Below are 20580 nucleotides of genomic sequence, written 5' to 3'. Positions count from 1 at the left end.
AGAAAATCACTGGACCGATAAATATGAAAACAGCAATATTGACAGAACTGCTAATGCGCACTGGGTTCAGAAAACAAGCAGCACCGGTTTTCCTCCAATTTCCTCCAAAGTCAACTTCCCAGGCTATAGATGAGCTTTCGTTTGCCATGGATCGCACAAGTACGTAAAGAAGGAAGACCAGAAAAAATGTACATGCCCTTTCAAAGCAATACAAGCGAAGTAAATAAATACGCACACCTTTGTGTATAACAGGCACTGATGGCCAATTTGCTGAACTCACTCGACCCCATCAGTAAATTTGTTTTGAATTAGTTACGGCATATATTCATGTACAAATTGGCGACACACAATAGAATCAAGATGGGTGTGTAGTTTGTATCGGGCATCATCGTAGGTGTGTATTATGTATTATGGCACAGTGTCCAGATATTGTAAAGTGCACGTTGAAGTAGATGTGCGTATTTTCAAGATGCAGACAAAATCGAATGCATTTTCGATGTAAAAAGGAAGTGTTGTGTCAAGTCACATAATCTTTTAAACATCGTATAGCTGACTGGCAAAATAGCAAAGCTGTTCTCCCCTGAAACTTGTTAAGTTTAATTTCACTTGCTTTCATCTATGAATGAATTCTGGGGTGTTACGTGGCAAAACCACAATTTTATCATGAGGGACAAAGTAGTGGGGGACTCCGGATTAATTTTGATCACCTGGGGATCTTTAACGGGCCCCTAATGCACGGAACACGGGCGTTTTTGCATTTCGCCCCCATCGAAATGCGGCTGCCACCACCGGGATTCGATTCCGCAACCTCATGCTTAGCAGTGCAACGCCACGGCCGTTTAACCACCGCGGCGGGTGCTTTTAACAACGGTCGAATTGAGAACGCTTTATGTTCGTAACGTATAAATGTTGCTAAAGATGGCGAGAAAGAGAAATACTTTTATTGTTCAAAAGGATTTTGATGGAATGGTCGGAGTCCCGTCTTAGTCCAGAGCTCACTGCAGCCTCGGCCATCCCCTTGACCTCGTATTGCTACATTGTTTAGGGTGTTTTATCAAACGGGTGTGATTCACAATCCAATGTAAAGCTTTGCAGTCTTGGTATGCCGCCGTACCACGTAATGCCGGCCCTGTAGCGAATGGGGAACATGGCATTTTATAATTTAGGGCGGAGGAATGCCCACGTGTGCATTTTGCGTCAGCTTGCGGCTTCCTCTGCGCTGAGTTGTGGGTGAGAGGGAGGTTATTTCTTATCTGGTAGCGCGCTGATGAGGGAGAATCTCTCAGTCATTCGTTTTACTGGGGTTGCTACAGTGGATTCCCAGGAGAGTCTCAGTCGAATTTGCCCAGTTAATAATACCTCGAGCTAGCGAATCGGCCAGTTGGTTCCCTTCCAAGCGCGTGTGACCTGGGCGCTATAGGATGCGCTGATGATCGGCGAATTTTGTCGGTAGCATAGAGTGACTTGCCTTGTCACGTAGCGTCTAAGAAGCAAGCGATATGGTTGTTGTGAGCCTGTTATTAGGGTGACACTCTTTTGCAGGCTTTCTGCATGAGCGGGGGCCATTGCCACGGTGAAAGTTAGGTGGCGGCGGCGGCGGCGCCAAACTGCTGCTGCCGCCGCCGCCGCCGCCGCCGGCAGCAGCAGCAGCGGCGGAAGCAGCAGCAGCAGCAGCAGCGGCGGCGGCAGTGGCAGCAGCAAAGGCGGCAGCGGCAGCGGTGGCAGCGGCAGCAGCAGCAGCTGCTGCTATATATACATATATATATATATATATGTATATATATATATATACATATATATATATATATATATGTATATATATATATATATAAAGTCGCACTTGCTGCTGCAATTCGCCCGGGAGTTGGTGAACTGTTGCCCACAGTTGTATAACACGACTTGTGCGTCGAGTGCACAAACGGCACGATTTCGCAGATTGAGCGGCCGTACATCAGAGCCAAAACACGCCTTGCACAGGCGCACATCATTTTGTCGCATTGGCGTTTCCTCAGACACCGAAAACGTTCTGGCGGATTTCATCCGTACAAACCAAGGAAGATGTCCAGCGCGTTTGAGCGGTGCAATGAACCTTGACACGTTTGCACAAAACAATAATCGGTCGTTGCTGCTGCTCGGCGCGCTGATAATTCGTTCTCTCGGCAAATGCTCATATGAGATTACCAGCAAGGAGACTGGAGCTTCACAAGCTTCACACGGACGCGCGCTCACACAAACACGCACGTCGCTATATCAAAAATGGTATTTAAAACTCTCATGGGGAGTTTCCTATCTCGTGACCTGAAATTCCGTGGGAAGCATAATCAGGTGTTGTCGTTTTTGTACGCCTTTGCTAACCAATGGAAGTATAATGACGATATATGCCGTCTTCACTACGCTATGACGGAGTAAATGATTGGGGCATGGGTGGTTTTGGGTCGATAAAACTCCCATCTCGGCTAATTTTTGCTTACAGTGCACAGCGATGTCGTTTATACTGGTTGGATCAAGTTTCCTAACATTGATGACACCGGGCTGTCTGAGATGGAGAAATGGCACGATGCTTACGCATACAGACAACTCCTAGAGAAGTTTCAGCGTGAACTTTTATCTGTTAAATATGCTGTATGAATGTAGACACTTGTACATAAGGCTGCTTTTTTAGATAGCGGACGGACAACTGTGGTATTTTCACATCAATGTTTGTACGAAATGCTTCTCAACTCGCAGTGTTTTGTGCCGACAATGCATAAGCACTAAAATAAGATGTGCCACTATACCCCTGTTTCAACAGTTACCGCTGTTTTACTGTAGCAGCCCTTGCAGGTTTTCTTGGACCTGGCATCTTTGCACCGCATTGCAGTAGATTCATCAAAAAACTAAAGCCAAGGTTTTTAACGTGACGAAGCAATTTTTTGATCATTTTGGCCAAAGACAATGTTTCAAAAAATGTAATTAGCCGATGACACCGCAAGTTTTGTAGACCTCCGCTCGGCGTTGAGAAGCAATTTTATGGTCTCCACAGACATCCGGCTCCATTCACCGAACTCGCATAGACAAATGCCCAATTAATTAGATATGAAGATATGAGTGCACTTGTTATAGAGTTTGCTGACAAGCAAATGGTTTAGATATGTTACGTTTATCGAAGCTGAATGTATCATGATGAGCCACAGCGGAAACGAATGAGGAAACGTATTGCGGATATTCTCTAAGCTGTTGTGAAACTTGAAAGTATTATATATGCTTGAGGCGCTGTATAAGGAAGTTTAGCGCAAGTGACACAGCCACGTGTCATCACGTATAATATGTTTATTGTAAAAAAATTTCACGAAAATACGTTAATGAACAAACCACGAAAGATGAAAACCTGTGGCTTCTAAACTATTTCTTTCTTTTCTTCTTTCTTTATTCAATACTGCAAACCTTGTACAGGTCCAAGCAGGGTGGGTTAAATGGCAACAAAACAATGAACAATAATAACAAAGTTTAAAAAACATCAAAGTGTGGCGAAAGGCAATAAAGAATCACTCCAGTCGGTTACAGTGCGAGGAAAAAAAAATGAAAACTGGAATGAATCTGTTCGCGCAAAATACGGCGTCAGGGAATTAGGATGATGGTGGCGTGTATGCCTTGACGTTGAAAGCGACAGATATGGAGAAGGGTTAATAGCGAGATCTTGATTCCAAAGCAAGAAAAGAAATTGGAAACGTAAATTTTTTCTTCGTTGTTCAAGACATTGGATACCGCTAATCGGCATTAATTCAGAGGGTGTGTCATACGGGGAAAATTTAGAGTAAATAAATCTTACAGCTTTTCTCTGTACTTTTTCTAGGCGGGCGATATTATGTTTATTAAACGGGTCCCAGACAACGCCTGCATATTCACGTTTCGGTCTAATTAGTGAATTGTACGCAAGTAATTTTACGCTAGGGGAGAATTTCTAAGCTAATGTCTTAAAAAGAATAGTTTACGGAATGCAGAAGAACAGATGTTATCTATATGTAAATTCCATGATTCGTATTCGTAAGTGTGACACCCAAATACTTATATTTCGTCTCTTCCAGCAAAGGTGACAAACCTAGCCTGTAGTTAAAAGAAAGCGGAGCTTTTTTGCGAGAGAAGCGAGGAAAGACCGTCTTATCAGTGTTAAGTTTCATGTGCCACGTTTCACACCATTTAAAATCTTAGAAAGAGAGGAGTTAAGATGGATTTGGCCGTTAATTGTAGTTATTTCTTCAAAAAGCAGACAATCATCAGCAAACGACCTGATTTGGACATTTGGATCAAGTTCAGTAGTAATGTCATTAATTTATAATAGAAACAATAATGGCCTCAGCACACTTCCTTGGGGCATGCCAGAACCGACCATAAGGCAACCTGATTGTTGCTCATTGACTGCTACAAAGTGGTAGCAATTGGTTAAATAGTTTGTTATCCACATGATTAAAATTTCCGGGAGGCCAATGCGTCTGAGTTTTAATATTAGTTTGTCATGGGAAACTCTATCGAAAGCTTTGCTGAAGTCAAGAAATATTGCACCAATTTGACCGTTCTTATCAAGACAAGAAGCGAGTGAATGTATTACTGTCACTAGTTGTGTAATTGTTGAGTATCTTTTTCTAAAGCCGTGCTGGAAATTAGAGAGGACTGCAAGCGCATCTAAAAATTCATTAATCTGGTTGGCAATAATATGTTCGATTAGTTTACAACATGATGATGTAAGTGATATTGGACGGTAATTTTGTAATAATGCGCGGTCACCTTTTTTGTGTATTGGCACAACCCTGGCCATCTTCCAGTCGCTCGGTAATTGTCCATGAAGTAATCAAATACGAAATAGAATAACTAGAAAGTTTGCAACATATTCAGCATATCTCTTCAGAAACACGTTAGTATGGTTGTCGGGACCACATGATGATTTCGTTTATAAATTTAGTAACATAGAAACTACGCCAGGGTATGAAATAAAATTTACATCACATCACAATATTTGCTATAAACAAAGAAACGATGATGAGTGAATGACATAATTCGTGGTTTAGTGCTTTACCTGAGGGCCCAGTCAACCGTTAAAGTATGCGGGATCTGCACTGCGTGGCGGAGCGACGCAACATTGCATTGCTGCACCACTTACCATCACACAGCGTGATGTCAAGGCTCCCGGCACTTCCGCGCCAGGCGCGTTTTGTGCAGCCTTGACACCGCGTTGCGTGACGGTAGACAGCGCAGCCGTGCAGTTCTGTATCGCTACGCCACACGTTGAAGATCCCGCATACTGTTGCAGGTGACTATATATATGTGATTGAAAAAAAAAAGTCTACCCCCGTACTTAGCGGCAATGCTCGCACTATTGGGACAAACAAGGAGTAATGAATTCGAAAGGATGGATATGCGAAATTTACATATCTTCTGAAGCACTGCCGAAAGTTTCGTTCCGTTCACGCAGTCACTGTTCCGTCCTGCTCCGCTGCAAAGGCATCGTGCGCTGCCGTTACAAACAGAGCCAACGGAGGCCTGCTGAGGCAAGCAATGGTCGCATCACCAAACATGGTGGCGCCTACGGGAGTGGGGTGAAAAGGAAGTGTCGAGGTACAACATCTGCGACCGCCGTATCCACGCTAAGCAGCACACGAAGCTACGCGGACTATTGCTATGTGCGCGCCCTGGCTGCACTACAGCCTGGCCATGCTGCATGGTGCGGCATATCTTTGTCTTGCACCAGCTTCGGTCGGATAGTTGTCAAATCCACATGGGGAGCTATGAAACACTATCAGTAGCTCAATACGAAGCGATGTCTACGAAGATGTCTACACAGGGGCGGCCGGCGCGCTTCCATTGTGCATACTAACCTCGCGAGGCGCGGCAGGCTCACGGCGCGTACACGAGCGATATTGCGCGCGCTGGTAAGCGTACAGTGGCCGACTTTATGAAGGTGATCGCGGGAATGCCGATCGACATTTATCGCAGCGCCACCAAGCAGACGCATTCGAGCTATGCATGGGCGAGAGTAAGCTGTTTGCTCGTCATCAGGTCCCTGAGAAGGAGAAGATTTATTCGACTATGTCGGTGCTAGCGCGATCGCCTTCAAAAAAGCTCCCGAATGTACATACGTGCGGTAGCACGCCTACGCGGGCGTTTGGCTGCACGCCTCCTTCCTCCGGCGAGCGCGGCACGTGCCTTGAGCGCCAAGGCACCGCTGGCGTCTATATTGACGTGTGCCAGTGGTCAGGGCTACCCTTGGTCTTCTCCATGCTGCTGCGCCATGTACTGCGCTTCGGCACCGGCGCTCTTGGCAACTCGATTTCGCGGTGGTGGGTCTATTGCGAACTGCGATTGTTGGTTATTGTATTTGTCGGAATTGCAGCTGTGACTGTTTGGCAACTCGGAATAACTGACGCAGCTAAAGCTGTGCCTAATGTTCCCGCGCGGTTACGGATCAGCCGAGCGTCTGCAGTTCGCCGTTTTCGTTCTCCGCTCTAGCACAGCTCTGGAGACACCTGCTGACTGCCCGCTGGCGTGCCCCAACGTACGTTGCACAAAGGGGTTCACTCGACTATGTTTCGTTTCGTTATTGCGCTTTCTTTTTTACTTACTACAGCGAAGCTTTTTCTGCTGTGCTTTGCCGGGTTTGGCGTGACTGCCTGGCTGGTGGGTGTTTCTGGGTCGCTCGCTTTCTGGGCGAATGTACTTATTGTTTATATTTTTGCGGAAATATATTTGCGGACATATTTGTAGAATATACTTCTGAAAGAGGTTATACGAACGTACCCACGAAGTGGCTTATACAACCCATGTATGCTGACCAAGTATGTCCAGCTTTGTTGGGCGTAAAAATTAACTGCCTACGTAAAACCTAAACATATAATGTCGGCTCACAAGCATCTCTAAAACACACCGATCTGTTAATGGAGTGAATTATATTTACCGGATTCTTCGATTCACTGTATTTTCTTTTATTTTATTAGTAGGTGTCACTGCGTGGGTTTCCGTTCATGAACGATCTTCCAGAATGGTCACGCCCACTAGAATACTATAAGAGGTACCACAGCCTACTACAATACTACAATCGCCAAATGTTGCTCGATGCGTGTCGTACGTTTCTGCGCATGCACCTGGCATCACGGTGAGAGGTGAGTTACTGAGAGTGCTGATATTACTGATATGCGCTGTGAGGCGGTGCATATGTCTCACACAGTGCGTCTGCCTGAAGGAGTTATTTTGGCACAGCGTGTGAACAAGACAATTAAGTCTGACCTTTGTGGTTGATAAAGAAAAAAAACATTCCATGAGATTACTAGTTGCATAGGATGCAAGTAAGCACAGTTCTGCGCATCACCGTTAGTTCTCAAGCATTTAGTGAACCGCTTTACTAAAGCGTCGCCTCAGACAGATCCCAACATGTGCATTGAATCTGTATATTTTTAAACTTGACAGACGAGTCGCGTTGACTCAACCTTGGTTCATTTTACTTTTTGCTTGATTCGAACACACTGCAAAGTCCAGGTAAGAAGCAATCCAATGCTATATCAAAAAACCGTTTACATAGAATGCGAAAGCATGTCGGTTCGGTTAATTTCTCTCCCCAGTGGCGCCCCCTCATTCGCACAATAGTTACCAAAGGCTTGAATACACAAGAATTTCAGCAGACAGCGCTATTAGTTCCCTGGACGACGGCAGTGACGGCGATAGCCTTTCCTGCAACGATGACGACGGCTTATGCTTTGTCCTGAGCGATGCCTCATATGACGGTTTTGCCAGAGCCAACAACAGTGTTGGCGAGGTAGGCTTCTTACTTCTTCAACTGGAAGATGTAAATTGCTGCTATGCGATGCGCCGAATGCGCCAAGCGTCGCGGGCTCGCAGGATGGAAATGTTCTATTGGGCAGTTTTAGTTGTGCGTCCGTGAAAGCTCTGCGTACGCAGGGAAGCCTCGGAGGCGGCAGTGCGCATGCACTTGACGCGGGAGCACGCCCGGCGTCTCGTGCGCACCCGCAGCTTTTTTTTAAGCGCCGGGCATTTTCACTCGCTACTTGGCTTAAGCGCCGAGCAATTTCGGGCTTAAGCGCGGGCGTTTGGTCGTCTCCGTTGCCGCCCCGGCTGACGTGGTTGCGGACTTTGCCGCGTTAGGCACTGCGTAGCGGCCACTGCGGACTCTGCGTGACTTTCTCGCGTATTCTCCCGTGCCCACGAGAGCTCGTTTTATTGCGAAGCGATTATATGGACACCATGCACATATACGCCATCATCATCGCGGTAGGCGTCGCCGCGATGTTCCGTGTAAAATCTAAGTGCGATAATATCTTCGCCTCGCGCCGTATGCTGTATGTGCGAGTGAAAGCGTGCGATGGTTAGCCGACGATGGTGGCTTTCTACAAATTTGCTATCGCAATCGATGCTTGGCCTTTCCGGCGAAACTGCGACTTTTTTCAAGATTGCTTTGCATGGAGGAAGGCGCCAGAGTTGGCTAGAGCAGCTTCTGAAGCTGGCGTATGGCGGCGTGTGCCTGAGGGCATGGCAGCGTGTGCAGCCTCGTGAGCCGAACTTTGGATGCAAATTAAGGAATCTGATGTGGCAAAAAAAAAAAAACCGGAGCCTTCCCTTCAATGTCTTTCATAACCCAATGTACAGTTTCGGTATGTGAAAGCTTCTATTTTCTTTCTATTGTGCACGTGGCGATTATGCGATATCGAAGTGTCGTGGAACTACCATTGAGCTTCCACACCTCACGTTTCATGCTGAGCAACACCCTCTAATTAAACTATTACCTTCAATTGAGTACGCCACGTAGATTGAATGTGTCCTATTTATTTCCAGTGGTGACCGCAGAGATGAAGGTACCTGCATCGCCGAGGGTGGTGGAATACCACTGCTATGGTATCGCCGTCGCTACGCTACTGAAGAATGACTGGCATCACTGGACCATAATAGATATCTCCGTCTCGGTCTTCGTACATTGAAACAGATGCCTTGCAATATTCTCCGTCTTCAGGGATACCTGCAAAGTCATCAATAGAATTAAAATATTGTCACTGTTACAAACTTTGCCCTTAGAACTTCTGGAATAGATTTCTCTATATTGTTACGGGAGATTGAGGGCAGAATGGGTGCTCAGGATGCCATGACCAAGGATAACGTCATGGGGACACTGGTCTAGAACGGCGAATACAACTGAGATCTGGTGGCGAGTGAAGCTCACACGCGCAGAACACATGCCAACGGCGCAAGACTACCGCCATCGGCAACGCGAACGACAGGCGACGAGGCTGGCGTAAGAACCTTGCGAAGACGACGAGAAAGGAGAGCACTCATGAAAGATAGTTGCGCCCCAGTGTCTATGAGCGCCGATACAGGCACGCCATCCACTTCTCCATCGAAAAGGCTTTGTCGGGTAGCCAGGGTCAACAGAGGATTTCCTGGTCGGTTGGCCAATGCAGCATCACCTCTGGAAGATGCACTGGTCGGTTTTCCGAAGGTGGACGAGGATACCGGCCGAGAGCGAGGATGCCGGTTCTGCGGGAATGGCGAGCGGTCATCGCGTGGAGTCGGAGCCCGAACATCAGGGTGCAGTGGGCCGTTGCGAGCATGTAACGAAGACCGACTGTCTTCCTGGTGGTAAGTCTACGCGGGACCAGGTGACGACGGCCCGCGATAGCGACAATGGCGGGAAGTTATGGCCTATCCCATTACAGTGGAAGCATATTGGCTTATCGTCACGCGAGTGGCACTGGTTTGGACCGCCGTATCTGGTATAGGTCCATTGTGGGCGGGGAGGAAGAAAGAAATTGCTGGCCGTATGGCGACTTACAGCGCAAATTGGATGAATGCCTGTGTTCGCCAGCTCTTCGCGTACGACGGCTTCGATCAACGATACTGCCGGGCGGGACTCGTCGTAAGAACGGGCTTGAAAACAGATGCAGACGCGGCCCCGTTATCACGCCGCACAAGACGCAGCAAACTTTCGGTACCAGGTGGCGAGACGTCCTCTCACGTTGAGTTAACGGAGGTGTTAGGGAGCCGCTCGAATTGTTGCGTGACACTATGGTTCTTCACTTCTTCAAAGCGTCGGCACTATTTTATTATGTCGTCGATGGCCGACCAGTCCTTATATAGTAGTAAATTGAAGTCATCATCAGCGATGCCTTTAAGTAGGTGGGTGACTTTGTCAGCTTCAGGCATTTTGTCATCAACCAGACGACACAGGGCTAACACGTCCTGAATGGAAACGACATATGGTTCAGTTGATGCTTGGGCCCGGCACGAAAGTTCCTTCTTGGCCGCTCGCTGGCACCCGACTGACTTCGCGAAGAGCTCCTGCAGTTTTTTCCTTGCAGGTGTCCCAACTAGCCATTTCCTCCTCGTGTGTTTGGAATCGAACACCGGCCCTTACCTTGAGGTAGTGGATACGTTAGCCAGCATAATGGTTGGGTCGCACCGTCTGTTTTTGCTGGCTCGCTCGTATTCGGTTAACTTGCCTTTGGCGTCAATGGCGTCAGTACCGGAGAAGATACCAGGGTCTCGGAGTTGGGCCGGGAAAACCGACCTTGTGGTAGTCGAGGCAGAGTCAGTGGGCAACTCGGTCGACATGGTCGCACAGCCCAGAAGATGTCCACTGCGAAGTTCCGTGCTGTCTTTCGGATATACCTAATACCTCCAGCAAAGATGTTATGCGGAGTTGTGAAAAAGGGTTTATCTACAGTATATATACAGTGGCAGCGAGCGGCACCACAACAACAACGATGGCGGGACGGGGCACAGCTCGTCCTCTTTCTCGACTTCCATGCTTCGTGGCTATGCGCCAGCGTTTGTAACCGAAGTAAAACGTCCACTTCATCCGCAGAATAAGTGACTCGTAGCAATATTGTGCAAATAAACGGATTGAATTAGGAAATTAAATTACCTGTAGAAGAGAACAGGAAAGCGCAATATTCCTAGTTTAATTAGAGCTGGTGCAACCGACTCGATGTTGAAGGAATGTGCTATAATACGTGTTAGCCTGCTGCGCGAAGCAGAGATCACGTCTTCTCTACTGCAATTTGCAAGATGTTTACACGAGATTCTGCAAAGCCGTTCTAAAATTTCCATGCTCTGTTACTAATGTGCACAAGCATAGACTGAGTATATTGTTGTAAAATGTATTTAGCATATCGTCGAAGCGCATAAAAAAAAGCTCCGAAACCACGTTGGCGAAGTGAAGAAAATACTGGACAAAAATATTGTTTAGAGAAACGTCCAATCAATGATTTATGTTAGTCATGTCATAACCAAGTTGGTTTCTTCTTGGATTCGAACCGCGCAGAAATCGCGAGTTTTGTGCATGTACTGAATGCAGCACACTTCCATTTGGACAAAGTACAAATACCAGCTGCTGCTTCTCACCTGGTAGCAATGCCTGCCCGGAGAAAAAAGGGTTCCAGAGAATTTGATTTATTTTGGCGAAATGGACGATACTCGTGCTGCCATTACAGTTCCATGTAACTTCGACGCCGTTGAATGCACTTGGATGCGGCACGCTCCAGCGCAGTGTTGCATCATGTTCACTTCTCGTGATAGTGACCACACTGAGTGGTGGTGGACCTGCAATTGCGACATGTGTGAGGGTGCTGTGAATTCCATTGAATTGCAATAAATACTACATTATGAGGCGCAACGGGGATTCCCGTGCGCAGAAATACTGTGCGCTTACATGGAATGCGCAACTTGTATATGCTTATCCTTATGGATATATTTTACTGTTTTATCTACATGCAATGTGCAACTCCCAAATGCCTATGCTTACCGATGTCTCAATTTTTAACCAACAAACTTGGGGATTTAAGGATAAGCGAATTGGGACTGTGGTTAACATAACTTAATTACTGAGATTTCAGGATAGCCACGATTGAAATATGGGATTGCTCTGAGCCAGCAGCATAGGATAATTTTTTTTTCGTCAATGAATCGGCGCCACTACACCACTTGCACGTCGCTGACACCTTTAGTTTTTAACAGAGAAGTGTCATAAATCGCGGCCCCAAGATAACTTAGGCAACGGGTATACGAAGCGCAACTGTGTTGCATAGCGGTGAAGGTTTATCAAAAGAGAAGAAAGGAGGTCCAGGAAACTAATCTTGCCTCAATGTCCCATTTTTTGGGTGGCAGAGAAACTTTGCTCTGAATTGTCGAATGAGTGAGCAAATCCGATGACACCAAGTGCCACTCAATCAGTGCATAATAAATTGGGAGCTATTAGGCAATTGAAAATTAAGAAGACGAGGAATTTCAAAGTTTTCTTCTTAGTGCTTACATCCGTCATGCCGTGCCTTTAAAGCGAAGCCTTCTTTGCCGCATTGATTCGCTACTGTGTGTCGTCGCTGTGCTTCTTGCCGAGTTCGAGGGAGCGGTATACTTCTCGTATAACACTGAATAGTCACCGACAAGGTAGTGCGAGTGAACAGACCTCTGCACACTGCCTTAAAAAGCAATAAGGTATGACATAAAGCGCGTCCATAGTGTGTCGGCTCAGTGGTATCTCAATAGCACACAGACCTCTTGATGAAATAGCGCATCCTATCCTACTACTTACTTAATTTTGGAAAATTTTGATTCCAGCCGCCCCATTCTTGGGCCAATGAATATGTGCCGCTAGGTATGTGCCTAATCTTGGCATATCGCCCTAATGTGTTTTACAGCATTCAATGTAACACTTCGGTGAAGCTTCGCTTCATACGGATACCAGCATGTGCGTTGTATGTGCATAGTGTTTTTCGAAGAGATATCTGAAAAATGACATGTTACATAAGGTGCATTGAGCCTGCTGATGGGGTTCACAAGAAGAAGAAGCGAATATAATTTGTCCAGCAATCCGCAGAGTTTAGTTTTTTTCCTAAATAACGACGCTTCAATAAATAACTTTTTAATTATTAGCGTTAGGATTCAAACTCTAATTGCATAATGAAGCCATATAATAATAACGTTATGCCCACCCATCAAATACTTCAGGAAACCATCCATTTTGAGATATCAGTTGCTAGAATGTACCATGAAATACATTGGCTTTCTAGTTGTGAAGGCGGTGAGGCGGGCTAATTGGTTGCTGGTGCTTTTATTCATATTAGCAGCGTGAACTTGAACAATACACGCACGTAAAGAAAGAAACCAAATAAACGGAATGTCTATTTTGTTTTTATTAATGGCAGTTATTATTATTCTGAAATCATTCTTCGCGGATTGCCGGAAGAAAATTAACGCCTATGCATTTCTTTAGCAGAATTCGGATACTGATATCGAAAGCCTGGTGTAAGTCACAGTGTTTCTGTGGAGAGGACATGTCTCCATTATATTGGGGATCATTAGTGCAATTGCAGTTTGTTGCTTTAAGCCAATAATTAAATTTTGACTATGCAAATCTCGTTAGTAAATTGAACATTGCGATTTCTTGTGCGGTAATGTTAGTGTCTGCAAGGCAACCACTGACATTTGTGCAATCAGACTTTTTCTACAGGTAATCGTTTTATCATTTAGATGCTAATTATGAAGACAAGCCGGTGACATTTTGGAATAGAAGCAGTGATTATTATTCATCATAAAGAACCGGTTAGATAGGGATTCGGATAGGGTTACGAGATTCGGCGCAGGAGCTAACACCATCAAAGGCTTTCGGGACGGTCATAATCACACGCAGGCAGTAGGCTACAGGCCACGCTTTTTAGATCTCGCGCCTACAATCGCCTACGGCACTCAGGTGCTCCAATGGCTGTGTGGGACTTCTACCTACCTAAGCCTCTGAGAAGATATGGCTGGCAACCGTATCATTCTTAAGGCTGCATTCTTAAGCTTTACTACGAAAACAAAATATGGGCGGATATCACGCATATGTGGAAAATTTTCGCATATAGGGAAGCTTTCTTTGTCTGCACTAAAATATCTTCGATTCTGTGAAGCTCCACGCACATCACTGTATGGAAAAAGCTATGCCAAAAAAAACAACACAGCTACGAAGACAACGTCGTCGGGTTGGTGCACGCCTTCGTTCTCTGTCACTTTGCCTACGTCGCTGCATTGCACGAATGGCAGAGGGTGGAGGACAAACTCAACGCGCTCCTGAGAAAGGTGATTAAGAGAGGCCTGGGTTTACCCTTATATACGAAGACCGAGAGGTTCATGCAGTTGGGCATGCACAACACTCTAGAAGAGATTGCCGGGGCGCAAGAGAGAGCTCAATACATCAGCCTCTCCACCACTCAGTCCGAAAGACAAACCTTAAAGAGGGTCGGCATCTTGCCCACCGTGGTTGAAGATAAGTACTGTCAGTTGCAGAGGACGCTGAGGGACTGCATCACGGTCATGCCCGTTCCGAGGAACGCACACCCAGTACACAACGTGGGCAGAAGGCAAGCTAGAGCCAAAGCCCTGCTCGAGAAAGCCAGGGCACTAGTATAAGAAAGCACTTTCGCCGATGCGGCGTTCGAACCTAACAGGTGAGCGTTCACCGCGGTGTGCCTGGACGGTAGAGGAAACGTCACGAATTCCGCGTCCCTATATACAACGGATCCAAAGACGGCGGAAAAGGTAGGCGTCGCCCTGGCACTCCTGGATGGCAAGAGAACCAGAATACACAGTGACTCGAGGGTGGCAATGAGAGCCTTTGGCAAGGGCACCGTTTCCAGACAGGCCCTGGCAGTTCTCCGCGGCAAGGACTCTAACCCACACACGTTCATTTGGTTTTCCGTACACAATGGAGAAACTGACGGAGCGCCGACTAATCTCAACGAGTCAGCTCACGACGCTGCACGAGGGCCTAAAGACCGCGTGGCGCTAGGGCAGCCATGCTTGGAGGTTACATGCTGCAGGGACCATCTTCTCGCATACAACGAACTGACGAAACACTTTTACTTGGCGCGCAGATCATATCCGCCTCCGCACGTAAAGCTAAACAGACCCAAAGCTCTCACCCTGAGGCTCTTGCAGGCGGGAACCTATCCCAATCCCCTATTAATAAGCAAGGTATTTCCCGAAGCCTTGGCTTCATATACTTGCCCTCGATGGGTAGCGTAGCAGACTTGGAACATATGCTCTGGCGGTGCTCCGCGTTACGCAGCGACAAGGACAACACCAAAGAGCGTCGGGACGCGGCTCTCCGTAGCCCCGAACTGGAAGAACAGACACGGGCAGTGCATCGGGCTCGCGATGCGGCCGAGAGGCTAGGCCTTTCGGTGCCGATGTGGGAGCGGCCCGCGTCGGGCTAGGAATCTAGCGCGACCTGTAGGACCTGATCAAAGTTTTTCATACCCTACCATACCAGAAACGATGATAGGAACAATGGTATTTTGTTAAACCTCACGTTGCGCAAGATCGTGATGCTTTTTATCCTTGAACAGCTACGCATTAAACATTATTTTTCTCACTTTATGTTCATGTGTGGTCTTTTATGGCGCAAGGTCCAGGTATGGCCAAATAAGGCCATGAAAAATGGTAATGTTATCTTTCAGACGTGGATGACGCGGGCAACGAATCCCTAATGGCAGATGTGACAGGACTGTAAAAGGGCCCTAAAACTGTCACATAAAGGGAGTAAAACATATTTGTATAAAAATAATGGCTCTGACTAATTAGTGATGTGGGCTATTGCAGTTGGGCTTTAATAAAGACATATGGCGCAACAAAACTATAAGAGCTATAACAGTTACACTAGAGCTTCAAGAGAGACCTTGAATACAAGGGCTGTTCACATGCTAAAAATTACCCGGCGAAATGATTTTCAGTGTGTCGGTCTCAGTTAAGAATTTTACAATCTTTTTCAGGTTAAAAAGCGGTTCATTGCTAAGAAAGAATGCCGGGTGGAGAGGTATGTTTTCGCGATACGCAGAAGGGAAATACTTTTTTCTCTCTGCTTCTATTACAGGATATTGAATAAGGACCTGGAGAACTGTGAGGTCACTGCAGCACTTACTAAAATCGAACGATCCCTCCCAGACAAGAGGTAAGAGTAAGTACCATAAGTGCTTCCTATTCTTAATAGACAAACAAGTACTTCATTGTATCATGCTGTTTTCTCAGTTATCCAGTTCCATAGTTTTGGTTTTATAATGTGTAGCTTATTCAATACTTGTAGTACTTGAGTTGTAGTACAATACAATACTTGAGTTGTAGTATATTGCAGTAGTTGTAGTAGACTAATTAGAGCTCTCACTACACTTAATGAGTCTTTGAAGACAATAGCCCTAGCGGAAGTCGTGAGCCTTATGTGCTGAATAGCCGAAAGTATAGCGCATGCTTCCGCTGTAAAGGTACTGGTGTGTGGATTTAGGGCGCCAGATGTTGAAAATAAGGGTCCGAGAGCTGCGTAAGCAACACGAGCGGGAGACTTTGAAGCATCTGTGTAAAATTCATCACAGGAATACTTCTCTTTAAGTTCAAGAAAACGCGGTTGTATGTGCACCTCAGGTGCTCGTTTCGCTATTTCTACGAAAGAGAAGTCGCACTGAATAATCTGGCACTCCCAAGGCGGTGGAAGCCGAGTAGGAACCATGAGGACATTCTCTAGATGAAGGACGCCTGTTTCTTCAGATGGTGCTTCGAACCGGAGGGACAGAGTTTAAGGAAGAGCTTGACACTGGATATGTCGCGAATAGTGGAATGACATGGATGCTGCATATCTGACTTAACCTTCAGGGCGCAGGAGAAACCTAAATACGTCCTTCGCAGATGTAGGGACCATTCATTGGATTAAACGTACAGGCTTTCTATAGGACTAGTCCTGAAGGTACTTGTAGTAAGATGGAGTATCAAGTGCTGAACGGAATGTAGCGTTTTCTTGGCACTGTTAGGAATGGCTGTACGGGGTGACAACGTGCCAGCTATTTCAGCCCGCTGCACGTGTTCCAATCCAACCGGACGGGGCGCACTTCACAGAACTGCGAATAACCGGCAGCCACGTGGCGAGGGGTCAGCTCAGGAGAGTTATCGAGGGGAGGTAATTGGCGGAACCTCCCCATGAGCTTTTCGAGACACCAGACAATGTGGTGCCCGGCCGCGCCACCCGGGACGGAGCAGAGTTCTACGAAGTCCCTCTGACGTCGGCTCCGCACCTTTACACCATTGTGTATGTGCGGAACGTGTATGTGAGTCATCATCCTCCTCCAACAGCCATCATCCTCCTCCAAAAGGGCTGGTCTACGGTGACGTCGAACGATGACTGGACGAACGTTTCCGCCCGCTTGGAATCAAGAGGGGGGGGGGGACCAAGAGCTTTTAAGCAGCGATTGTCGGCTGCTAGGAGTGCTCGTCGTGGTGAGCTGAGTGCTCGTTGTGTGCTCGTTGTCATGCTCGAAATGTACTCGTGAGCTGTGTGCTCGTAAGCTGTTTGCTGTATGCTAGTCTTGCGGGCTCCATTTGGGAGTCACGCTTGACTATCGATATATGTATTGTCTAAGATGTAAATATTGTAAATAAATCCTGCCCTCCTAAGTCCCGACGAAGAGTCAAGCTCCTTCCTACAGCTACGACTGCCAAATTTGACAACTCACTGGCAGCGGTGAGATCGGCCTACGGCTCCTAGATCGGCCTACGGCTCTTAAATCGGCCTACGACTCGGAGACAGCAACGGCAGCTGACGGACGTTGGCACTTCGTGACGACCGGTATCCTGATCAAGTTGGAGGCGACGTGAGATTGACCACCTCTTGCAAATGACTGGGTACGGTGGAGAAGGACTGGTGATATGGTGCTGCTTCAGTGGGTAAGCTTCAGTGGGTAATTCTGATTTGCGCGGGTAACGCAACAAGTATTGTGTGAAAGCCGAGCCAAAGCTTAAAGTAGCGACCATAGTCCTAATGTGTTTGACGAGAGCTGACCTGTTGTGGTTGTGTGAGGAGATCGAGGTAGACGTAGAGGAGGACTTGACGGAAGCAGAAATTCGTAAGACAATTCTAGAAAGTAACAATGATTCGAAATTCATAGAACAAATGAGTAAACGAATTCTAAACAAAAAACGGGAACAGGAAGCAATTAGGCAAGAGCAGGAAGAATTTAAGCAAGAACAGGAAAGAGCTAGGCAGGAACTGAAAAGAATTTCTCAGGAAAAAGGCCTAACAGAAGTAACGAGGCAGTACATTGATGCATTGAACGAAGAGATTCAAGGTTTGCAGCAGGATATCCAGCGAAGTCAACAGCGGCTTGAGAAATCTGCAGGCTGGACGCAGCGAAAGTGGGAGGAAGTAGACAGCAGATTTCAGTCGAAAGCCGAGAAAAGTAGTAGCACCTGCGAGACTAGCAGCACGTTCACAAGTGAACTCGAAGTGCTAGCAGCTAACAAAGCCTTAGTGGCAGCAGAGGCCGTTAAAGGCCGGAGTGAGAGCGACGAGGTGCTGTGCCAACAGAGGACTGTAGAGACAGCTAGGCCAGCTGCGAACAAATTGGCACAGTTACCGCGCGTGTGCGTCGCTTGTAATGTTAGCGAGGTTGCTAGCGAAGTACAGAGTACTGTTGACCCGACAGACGCGAGCACCCATGTCGAGTCAGATCTGCGTGTCGAAGTAAAGTGCGAGCTGAGCGATGCAGTTGAGGGCAGCTCTCAGGATTGCGAGCTGCGTAGCTCAAGAGAAGACAACTGCATTGTTCAGGGATCGGTGTGGCTCTCCGCCAGTCTAGGTAGCCAAGAGAGGGGTGATTTAGTTAAGAATCACTCAGACTGTGCGGGTAAGAGACCGATCCAGGCCGACGAGATGTGTACCGGCCAGCACGAGGCGCGAGAAGGCGACATGAAAGCGAGTTCAAAGAGAAAGCGCCGCAGAAAGAAGCGCCGAAAAGATCGGAGTGCGGTGGCTAATGTAGCAAAGCCAAAGACGGCAACAGGCGCGAAAAGGCAGGGCGCGGAGAAAAGAAAGGTGCGGTCGTCACGGACGATGCTGACGCATCAAACACGTACGAGCCACCGGTCGAAAAGAGACAGAGAAGCATGTTCTGCACGGACGTGGACAAAGGGCACGGGGCAGTTACAGATAGACGTTAAAAAATCGCCTGGCCCTGATAATTTATCAAGCACTTTCCTCAAGCGATACGCGGGTCAGTTGTCCCCCTTCCTGCATAAAATTTTCAGTGCATCACTTGAAACGGCAGTGCTTCCCGCTGACTGGCTGTGCGCAAAGGTCGTGCCAATTCATAAAGGTGGGAACAAGCAGCTTCTTGACACATACAGGCCAATATCCCTAACCAGCACGTGTTGCAAACTAATGGAACATATAATAAATAAAGCTATCGTAACTTATCTGGAAGAAAATAACCTATTATACTTCAGACAACACGGCTTCAGGCAAGGGCTTTCAACTGTAACTCAACTTTTAGAAATTATACACGACTTTGCTGCAACAATCGATTCAAGACTGCAAGCTGACGCATTTTTTGTCGATTTTTCGAAGGCATTCGACCGCGTTCCACACAGTTTACTAATCTTCAAACTCAAATCAATTGGTATTAATCCCAAGACTGTTTCATGGATCGAAGCCTACCTCTCGAATCGGTCCCAGTTTGTTTGCGTAAAAAAAAAAACTGAATCGGACTATCTTGATGTTCTTTCTGGTGTGCCACAGGGATCGGTCCTGGGGCCAACTCTTTTTCTTTTATATATTAACGACTTGTATACATGTATGGAATCAGGGGTCACAATAAGGCTTTTTGCGGACGACTGCGTCATATACACAACTGTTAGAACAGCCGATGAACAGACAAAACTTAATAAGTCTCTACAAAACATTGTTGCCTGGTGCGAAAAATGGGGCATGCAAATTAACACACAGAAAACCAGGTGTATGACTGTAACACGTAAGAAAGAGCCCTTAAACTTCACATATAAACTAAGTAATACTTCCTTGGAACGAGTAGACTCATTCAAATATCTAGGTGTCACAATAACAAGATCGCTGAAATGGGACGTACATATCAATACTGTTTGCGCACGCGCGTTCAAACAACTCGGATTTTTATGAAGAACGCTAGCAACAGCCCTCACCTCGGTGAGATTAACTGCTTAAAAAACTCTGGTTAGGCCGATATTAGAATACGGCAGCATAGTATGGAACCCTCATCAAAACTATTTAAACTTGGCATTAGAAAAGATCCAAAGCAGGGCGCTCCGATTCATATACACAAAGTATTCAAGGTACGACAGCGTAACTGCGCTTCGCACACAAGCAGGCATACCGACTTTTTGCTGGTCGGAGGAGGTTGGCCTGTTTGAAGTTCCTTTACCTTCTTTACCATGACCGATAACCTTAACAAAATCCGACTACTTGGTGCCCCCCGGACGTCACTCCAGTCGAACTAACCATGATAAATGTATCAGACCATTCTTTTCGCGTTGCGACACACTAAAATACTCATTTTTCCCTTCAACAATACATCTGTGGAATTCCCTGCCAAGTGACATCGTTTGCTCACAATCTGTGCATTAATTCGTGTCGACAATCGAATTACACTTCGAGTCATTATCGGAATGATGACCGCATTGTGGTCGTCTTGGCTGAGCGTCCTCAAAAGTTATCAATGACGTATTGCCATGCCCCAACTTCTTTCACACGCGGGTGTCCATGTTCTTTCGTACTTCTCT

At 46.7% G+C, this 20580-nt stretch overlaps 1 protein-coding gene across 1 annotated transcript in view; it reads right to left on the bottom strand.

Moving 5' to 3' along the window:
* Positions 1-8793: 8793 nt before the first annotated feature.
* The window catches only part of LOC142567910 (uncharacterized), a 99441-nt gene continuing 87654 nt past the window's right edge, over positions 8794-20580 (bottom strand). The window contains exons 11-12 of the mRNA XM_075678000.1: positions 11377-11574; positions 8794-8995 (exon numbers count right to left, since the gene is read on the bottom strand). Coding sequence (XP_075534115.1) covers positions 8892-8995; positions 11377-11574 — 302 coding nt within the window. The 3' untranslated portion in view covers positions 8794-8891. The remainder of the gene's footprint in view (positions 8996-11376; positions 11575-20580) is intronic.

This window comes from Dermacentor variabilis, unplaced genomic scaffold (assembly GCF_050947875.1).
Source record: "Dermacentor variabilis isolate Ectoservices unplaced genomic scaffold, ASM5094787v1 scaffold_15, whole genome shotgun sequence".
NCBI classification, from domain to species: domain Eukaryota; kingdom Metazoa; phylum Arthropoda; class Arachnida; order Ixodida; family Ixodidae; genus Dermacentor; species Dermacentor variabilis.
The sequence above is the reverse complement of the archived record's forward strand: the minus strand, read 5'-3'. Positions and strand labels throughout refer to the sequence as shown.